The sequence below is a fragment of the Lampetra planeri genome, chromosome 16 (genome assembly GCF_965212315.1).
Source record: "Lampetra planeri chromosome 16, kcLamPlan1.2.h2, whole genome shotgun sequence".
Taxonomy (NCBI): domain Eukaryota; kingdom Metazoa; phylum Chordata; class Hyperoartia; order Petromyzontiformes; family Petromyzontidae; genus Lampetra; species Lampetra planeri.
Window position 1 is genome coordinate 11,727,841 of NC_136122.1, and position 9,553 is coordinate 11,737,393.

The 9,553-nt window shown below is 43.9% G+C and overlaps 1 protein-coding gene across 1 annotated transcript; it reads left to right on the forward strand.

The window, feature by feature from the left end:
• Window positions 1-62: 62 nt before the first annotated feature.
• LOC144723056 (dispanin subfamily A member 2b-like) lies at window positions 63-9,150 on the forward strand. Its single transcript, XM_078601598.1, has 2 exons — window positions 63-448; window positions 7,860-9,150. The coding sequence occupies exons 1-2, from the start codon at window positions 218-220 to the stop codon at window positions 8,046-8,048; spliced, it is 420 nt and encodes a 139-aa protein (XP_078457724.1). The 5' UTR covers window positions 63-217; the 3' UTR covers window positions 8,049-9,150.
• Window positions 9,151-9,553: the final 403 nt, after the last annotated feature.

The following is a 9,553-nucleotide window of genomic DNA, read 5'->3' on the forward strand; positions in this document are numbered from 1 at the left end:
CGTGAGCAGTGGGCGGTGCAACATGAGCATTTAAAGCCCCCTCATCCCCCACCCCCACCATTACGCAATTCTTACAAGAGGACCTCCTTTAAATTCATCACACTACGCCTCCCTGTGCTGCATTGAGAGACCGCTTGAGACGACTGCTCCTGCTGCTGCTAGACACACAGACTTCGCCGAGGCTCTCACACGTTCAGTCGACCTTCTCTTCAGATCAATGGACAACTCGTATCCACTCATGGACGACGGCACGCGCGCCGACTATCGCAAGGGGGGCGAGCCCGGGTACGGGGCTCCACCTCTCTCTCAGCCGCAGGTGATCTTGGTGCCCCAAGGAGACCGTTCGCCGGCTGCTGGCATCCGAGATTTCTTCGCCTGGTCACTCTTCAACTTGATCTACTTCAACGTGTGCTGCATGGGTCTGGTGGCCACCATCTTCTCCGTCAAGGTCGGTGTTTTTTGTTGTTGTCCCCCCCTTCCCCCAGGTACACGTTGCATGATTGCTACATGTCACCGTGGAGTCGAGGTGAGCGGGGGGAGGGCGTCTCAAGTGTTGCCCTCACCAAGTGGAGGGATTCTCCGAAATGGGGCTTGTCCAGAGCAGTGGTTCCCAAACCCTGCGTGATTTGGTAATCGTGGAATCCCCGAGAGGTTGGGAACCGCCGGTTAGGCAACCAAAATAGAAAGAAGAGGCATTTTTTTTTCGAACAAATCTCTGTTTCAAGAGCCGCGATGCGATGTGAAATAGGAGAACGGTGGAGGCGAGTTTCCCTGATAAATAACGCCACAAAGCGTTCCTTAAAAGAGCCGTGCGGGTTGCCGATAGCTCGTTGTAGGAGTGTGCATGTTTTCGAGTGTAGGGCCTTGATTTTAATAATATTTTTCAAAGGCATCTTACATTGTCCGACAGAAATATGCAGTGTGGCCTCCACTGACCGTGGGTGTTAAATCGCTGTGGTCAAACACTTGACTTTGCAAGGTTCTATGAAAACAGACTTCCTCTATCATATTAAGCCACACGAATGTTAAATAATCTTTTTAACCGCAATCGCCAGTTATTTATATCTTAAAACTTTAAACAGACAATGTTCCCAACAATTCACTCGCATTACATAATTTCTTTGACGCGCGTCTTGCGTATGATAACATTTGCACTCATCTTCGAGAGAGTAATCTCACTCTAAAACACTGTAATGTTCAAAACACAAGTACACCCCAACAAGACTATAGAGAAATATGTGTGAAGCGCTCCAGGCGTATCTATTTTTGGACCACCTCATTTGAAATATTCACGTTGACTCGAAAAGAATGACATGAAATTGAACCCCAATTGCCCCACCTGTAAGTAAAGTAGTTGCAAAGTCAGTAAGGGTGAGTTAGCTGCATGCGAGTGTCAAGGAGGATTGATGGATTGTGTGTGGGGAGCGGTGGCGCAGCGGTTAGCGCACTGCCCAACGAACCCCGGCGGCCCGAGTTCGATTCCCCTTCAAGGCCATCACCATTGACAAATATCTGAACGGGACCTCCCCTAGGTCGACTCGGCCTCAAATGAGTATCTGGTGCGATGCGTAATCATCGCCACTCGGGGAGACAAAGGCGGCCGGGCGTGGTTGCTGGCCGCCAAAGCCCCACATGTGCCTTAGCGGCCTTCATAGGTGCCCGCTAACAGCACTTGCCCCAAAAGTGTGTTAAGGCTACAGGGGGGTGGGGGAACTTCGTCTTTGTGTATGTGTGTGTGTGGAGTGCGGGTCAGTGTGTGTGTCTGTATGTGAGTGAGTAGGTGCGCGCTAACAGCACTGGTCCCAACAGTCTGTTCAGGATCTTTGTCTCTGTATGTGTGTGTGTCTGGGTCCGTGTGCGTGTGTGAGTGAGTAGCTGCTCGCAAACAGCAATGCCCCCCAACAGTTTGTTACGGAATACACGGGTGGGGTGGTGGGGTGTGATCTGTGTGCAAGAGAGTGAGAGAGTGACTCAAAAGAGTTTGCAAGATGTTGCCTCGGAATGGCCAAGAGTTATCACCCCCTTCCCCCCTAGCGAGCTGCTGCTGTGGGTAATTGCTCGGGGTTTCCAACACCCCCCCCCTTCGTCTTCATCGCCCTCCTCTCCCCGTGGTTGCTAAGCTGGAGCCGCCATTTTGAGAAACTTGTGGACATTTTAGAACATTGACCACCACCCCTATCCCTTTTTTTACCTTACCGGGTTAAACATTTGCCGAGGGGGGGGGGGTTACGATCTTAAAACGGTTTTACACGAATACTCGATGGGTTTTTAAAACAAAATGCAAATAAAACGTGTTTTGTGGGGAGTTCATAGTTGTACAAGACGAGCGGTTACACCTCACTGAGACCGTGTAGCGGTGTAGCCCCCATTTGTTAAACCGGGGGTCAGTTGCATAAAACACGTTTCGGGTCGATTCCTCTGGGCTCGTGTTTATTAATTCGGTGTAATTTTTAAGGGGGTGGGGGACGATTCTTATCACTTGAGGTGTTCTATGCAACTGGCAACAGGATACATTTTCCTCGCAAATGCAAATAGGCGAAATTTGTAAATACGGGAGAAATATTTCTATAAGTGGGCTAAATTTTGCCGACTTGGATTTAAAATTTGCTTTTCGTTTTAGATGTTTTATCATTTTAAATGTGTCGTGAACGCTAAGCCTAAATGCACGAACACCTATTGAAAACAGTTGAGAGACACCAGTTGACCAAACAATATATAATTCATCATAAACTGGGACCTATTTGCCAGGATCAAAGTATGAAAAAGTAATAATAGGTATTATTTGCCAGAAAGGGTAAAGCCTATAATTTTTTCATATCACAAACTACTTACGAAGCGAATACCCCACAGGAAGCCTGGAGTTTCGCACCAAAACCACACCCGAAGCTGCGATATGGCTCACAAAACTCCACTTTCAAGATTAGCTTTTCACTCAAAATCTGACCGCACTTGAGATAAAAAAGACAACCGAGACCTCAAAATCTCGATGAAAGGAAATAGATCTTTCTGAGTAAATAGGGGTGAAAGATTCCAGTGGGAAAGCGACCCCAATTATGTTTAAGCCAATTCACTGCGTTAAACCAACGGGAGGGAGATGTTTGGCCAAATGTGTGTGAATTAAAAAAAGCCATCAAAATGCACATTGTCTGATATTGCTTTCAGTGTCGTCTTCCACAGACGTAAATCCCTACGGCTTTGCAGGCTATAAAATGGAACAACATTTGTCAATAACACTGCCTTTAAAAACAAATATATAATGTGCTATGAAGAAGGGTCATGAAACGTCACCAATTTTATATTTTATCAGAGGATGGAAGTGATTGTATTTGTGCTTGTTGCACCACTGCCAACGCAGTCTTCACAAATTAGACTGCATTGTTTGTTTTTATTATTTATTTATTTAAGTATCAATGGCCTTTGGAGTCACAACTGTTTCAGTTTTTTTCAGTTTAATTTATTAGGTATAGCCCTGTGAGCCATGTGGCTCTTGACTCGGGTGCAACCGCAACAAAAACATGAACAAATAACATCTTAACTGTTGACCGAGCACGTTACCTTGTGCCCTCTGGTCAAATATGTAAATAATTGGGTACACTTCCTAACCAAATAATAGTGCAGGCTGGAAAAAACACAAGGTAAAGAATAGGCAAACATCAGAACGGCCTCGGGCATTGTGCAAACTCGTTCAGCGCATTGCATTGTGCTCATATTTGATCCCAGTCTAAATATACTTGAGTAATGTGACCGACTGATTGAGAGCAACAGTGATAGACAACTATGGGTCAGTTTCATCATCATTTGGACTCTTGGGCACAGTATTATATAGTCACCAATGCTCACTGTTGCAAAGTCTGCCTCTGGAAACTTATAGTGTGTGGATTACCCACGTGCACTATGGGGGGGGCCGATTTAAATGGCCTAATTCCAACAATAATATTATTCATAAATGGCCAGAAAAAACCCATCTTTTTATCATCGGTTTGTTCAAATTTACATATTTGACATTTTATTCTTGCACAATAACGTCATGGACTAATGTATGCAACCAAATAAGCTTACTTACACACCTTACCATATTTTTGTCTCCGCATTTTATTTGATCAGCTGATGTGACCGCATGCACCGATGATTAACGACAGCATATATTTAAGCAGGCATACTGGGCCAATTTATATTTTACAAGTCTCATCAGCAAGAGTATCTTTGAATTGCACGCGATGCCCAGGCAACTTAAGTCTGCTCACTTGGCAAGCCCAAGACATGTGGTATGGAGCTCGCGAAAACAGAGCCTGTCTTTGTTGACTGGCCAAACACGTTGCCTGCATTCATCGCATGTGGATGAGGAGGAGCGGTGGTACAGTGGTTAGTGCACTGATCCATAAACGCAGCAAACCCGAGTTGGATTCCTCACTATACCATTCATCGCAATGTAAAAAACAAATTCAAATTTTCTTGCTGTGGATTTCACACCTGATGATGATTGCTTGTGTTGCAGTCGAAACGTCGTGAGAATTATATTGTTTTACATTTTTTATTATTTCCCTTCTACGAGACTTTACCGAAAAAAACAAGAATATGAATCCCTGCAGCCACGAAAGCTTTAAATAAAATAAATAAAAGATTGTTGAATCAGACTGTGACCCTGAATCACGACAGGTTATGGAATCGTTGCGGGAATCGGTCATTTCACCCACAATCCATTACAAAAAAACCCCACCACATTATGTTTGCCTGCAATAAATAAATGAAAAATACGTGAACAAACACCGTTTCAGAAATGTATTCGCAAAAAAAACAGGTAAGTGGACTGAATCCCATTTTAATATGTGGAGAATGTGCTCTGCCGTTTACACATTGCACTGTTTTACCACGACACCACTGGACTGTCATATAATTTCTAAGAATTCATACAGGTGTTTTTGTTCAACCGGAGCAGGGGGTCGACATCACGGATGGCTTAGGGGGAAGAGTTCCAGATTGTGGGGGCAGCAGAGTAGAATGACAAATGTATGGCAGATTCATTTTCATGAACATCATGCTTAATGTTCCACTATTAATCGTGCAGGCATAGGCTTTTGTTTTCCCCAGCCTTGGACAAATCTTAAAACGAACGATGCGTCGGCTTCATCTTTATAATTATAAGAATTATGTTTAGAATTGTTACGCTATACATGCAAAAACATCCAAAAGGATGACCGCCATGAACACAAAGGGGCGAGATGGTCGCAGTACTGGACCATGAGGAATGGTGATGGTATGGGGAGGGTTTCATCCAGCAGTGGAGAGACAATGCTGACGGTTATGCACAAGATTATTTTATTCAACAGCAGAACAACAATACAAATTAAATTTATCAGTAGCCATGATAAATCCGTTGCTGGCTGAAGGCTTTTTTTATATATAGTATATAAATGCAACTACATTTCAAGACACTGTAGGGAAGCCTCCCTAAGGAAGGAAAGGAGAAAGATGTCCCCTGGCTGTCGGTGTAGATTTTGACCCTAGAATAGAGAATCCTAGCATGCTCTGCATGTGAAAATAACATCCCTAAAATAACATCGCTGTTTACGTGCGCATTCTCTACACAGCCTTGCGATGGCCACCAACTTAAACTCCCTCTCCAGCATCATTGCTTCCACTCCCTCACACTCCCGTAAAGGGAAATTTAATTTGAACCCATTTCAAAATCAAAATCAATCACTGTACCTTGATTGCAAACCGGGTTTCCTAATGGCATTGATTTTGTCGTGCGCGTAGGAGAAGTGTACCCGTTTGACACGTAGGCGTTCGTGACCAATATAGGTTTTTTTGGGTTATATCTGTGTAAATATAAATGTGTCGTTAAACCTGCCACCACACGACACAGCCAATTAGTCAAATTTGTCACGTAAACAGAACATTGTCAATTAGCTACTAGTTCAGCACACTGCCGGTGTGTTGTAAAGTAAACGCAAAAAATGTACAATGTTTCGCCGGTAATATACAACCAGCCTCATCAGGCGACAGTCAGAATTGCGTAGAAATCCTCCGTTGAGAATGAACATGTGAGAGCTTCTCGCATCCTCTGGGCATACGACACACAATATTAATTTAATTTCCATACGACCGCATATCAAGATGATGGCCAGAAATTGCCCACTGAGCAATCAGTCTGCCCTTAATCAAGCTTGAGGGCACGGAGTCCACAGCACAGATGGCTGTTGGGAGTTCCAGATATTGAAGGCAGAAGAGTGAGATGAGTGACGTGAGAGTGCAGCTTCACTTCACTTCCTAGCATCCAGACCTCAATTTCCAGGGCACATGAATAAACGCTGTCGAGAAAGTCCCATATACAACTATTTTCATAAGCCAAATGCGGGGCTTAGCAGTTGTTGACCTTTCCCTTGCCACCATTAGTGGTTAATGTTTGACGTGACTAGAACGTTACTCACTGGTCCATGCCACAGAAGCCTACCACATTCTCCAGATTGTAAGAAGCTCCAGAGAGTAAGATGGACGACCACATTTTAAAAATGAAAAACACAAGATGGAAAGTGTGTCATAATCCGGAGAACAAGGTAAATCTGCAAAGCATTCTGGGGGTTTGCGCAATGAGATGCATGTTTTTCAAATTGCACATTACAAACATCTTGGGGTCCCGTTTCATGTTTTGGTAAACGTCTGTCTCTTTTGTTATAATTTTGAGCGACGACTTACCGATGGCTCCAGGGACATGGATCCCTGTTACCACTGCCGCATGAAAATAATGGGGGAACATTATTTATAGCTAACTTTTTTAAATCGTCTATACATCTCCTGCCAATCTCAATACACCTATTGAATGTGTTAAGTCTTCTGTAAGATATGGAGCCATCACTTTCACAATATTCAGGTAAGGGGCCGTCCATAAATGACGTCATGCAATTTTGGACGATTTTTGACCCCCCCCCCCTCGTTACATGGCGCCACACAAAGTCAGACCCCCCCTCAAATATGACGTCACAAAGCTCTGCCCCCCCCCCAAAAAAAATATAAAACATGCTTCAAATAGCTTTAAACTATTGTTATTGAAGTGCGTATTTAATGTGGCGCTGCACTCTGATGTTGTAGGAGAAAACATTTTTTTAAAGTCTATTTTATTAAGTAGAACGTGTTGTCTACATTTATTTAAAGTTGCGCATTTGGATGTGACGTTACATTTCTCAACCCCCTCCCCCCTCGTCACACATCGTCACAAATGTCTGACCCCCCCCCCCCCCCTAGGTGCGGCCTCTAAGTGGGTAATTAGAAATCGATGGGATATCAATAAACGTATCGCCCTGTATTACTAACAATAGAGTAAATGGCAACGGTGCTGTATTCATACCTGTCAACCCATACGGTTTACCTGTATTCTTGTACAGGGAAATATAATTTTCAGGTCCATATGGCATACGGCCGCTTCAATACAGGCACTTTTTGTCTATTTGTGCTTCTCCCTTGTGATGGGATTTTGTAGGATGAACGTTGAGGTTTATAAGGGCACGGGGTGATCAATAAGGTCTAAATTGGTCTGTCATAAGGGAGGCACTGATAAGGGGTTGACAGGTATGTGTATTTTTGGCCAGTTTTCACCCACAATTGGATGGGAATAAAAACATTTTTGTCTAAATGAAAATATAGCCAAATGATTTGTAGTGCTTCCTCGCAATTGCACTCACAAAGTTCTTTCTAAATGCCCTGTTCAGCAGCTCTGCTGCGTTTTTCCGACACATGCTGGGAGTTTAATGAATTAAGAGCTACACTGCCACCTCCATGAAAGCTTGCTTAGTAGTCTTATGAATGTTCCTTGATATTTAATGCATTTTTCCAATTGTGTGCGTGTCTTCTCCGGCCTGCAGTCACGGGACCGGAAATATCTGAACGACCTGCAGGGAGCCACCGAATACGGAAGAAAGGCCAAGATCTTCAACATCATCTGCCTCATCCTAGGGATCATTTTGACCATCACAATAATAGGCATCTATGCGAGGATGTTCATCCACCTTTCGCAGCAGGTTCACAGAGATCAGGACTCCATTAACGGCTGAGAGCGGGACATACACACAGGAGAGGCACGCTGTCAACACCAAAAATAATTTAAGGCACTCGGGTTAAACGCCAGACATGGAGTTAGGTTCATGGTTAGGTCAAGTGCTAAGGGCTGGTTTAGTCGTTTGTTTTAAATTAACAGTAAGCTTGTGGATAAGCATTGCTCCCATAATGATGTGTTTCCAACCTGTGGCGTTGAACGGTTGGTATGGGACTTGGCGCGATAGATCGATAAACCCACCGTGTCCTCGCATGCCCACCATTATCCACGTTTGGCCTATTCACTTGTAGTTCTTTTGTTACTGTAGGGGCCCTGATTTCATATTGGTGAATATTTTTTTCATGGGAAAAAAACATCCCGTTGGTGTCTATCATCAAAAATGGGTCGTACTGTAAACACGATGGCTTTTCGGGCATGCCATCAGAATGTTAATCTAACCATTGGTGTTCACAGCGAGCTTTTCCATGATCCTCTACGCACACACAGACACACGCAACACGTGTACGGAGACGCAGGGACACACATGACACCACTTTTCGTTACATGCATTGTAGATTTGTATCTTGTGATAAGAGCCGGTGGGAAGATTGCAGGTGGGTGGGGGGGGTTCGCTGGGTTGGCGGTGTAGTTGTATGTGTTAGTGTGCGTACGTATAGCTTTTCGACAATGTGCTTTCGGGTTGTACTGCCCGCCGTTTGCCGTGACGTCCTACGTTTCGCGCTGTGTGCTGGGAGCCTCTCACGAAATGAAACACCACAACACAACCAGGTAACACATGGGAAAGCTATACAGCGCTACCTGCAAAAAAACACAAATGTAGTGTGGTAGTGTGTGAGCTTCATATTCTCTTGGGGTAAAATAGGGCTTTGGAATGCTTTTTGTTATCCAATTGTGTGTCTAAAGCTTTTTAGGCTCGGTGTTTGCATGGTAAACTGCTTAGGCCACACTGTTTCTAAGACCGATGTGACCTGTGCCTTTCGCAAACCAAAGCAAGCGTACAGGCGGCATTGTTATTAGAACCACACCTGCACCGACTCTTATCGACGGGAAGTATATGCGGTATACAGCCATTCTGTTTTTATAAAAAATCATGTATTTGGTTTCGTCTCTCTTTTTAATCGTGTATATTTGTGTTTAACTCACTTTGATTACATATGCAGTTGGCACAATGGGCTTATATTTTCACGTACTAATTGCATACTGCAAGATCGTAAAAACAATTTTACAGCAAATATAATTATGGTTTTGTCCAGATGACCTCGAGTCTTTATGTTTAAGTGTCGAATGAAATTATAACATTCGCTAAACGTTATCTTCTTGCTTATTGTATGCATTGTTATTCAGCAGGTCGCACATATAATGCTGAGAGAGGGAGGGTGAAGCATTTTGTTATCCAAAGCCTTAGTAGCTATTAACATACAGGACTGTTTACAATATTTCGATACATCTCCTCGAGCCTGGAGCCAAACCTCAGCGATCCATCTTCTTAGGTTTTTTCGGTAA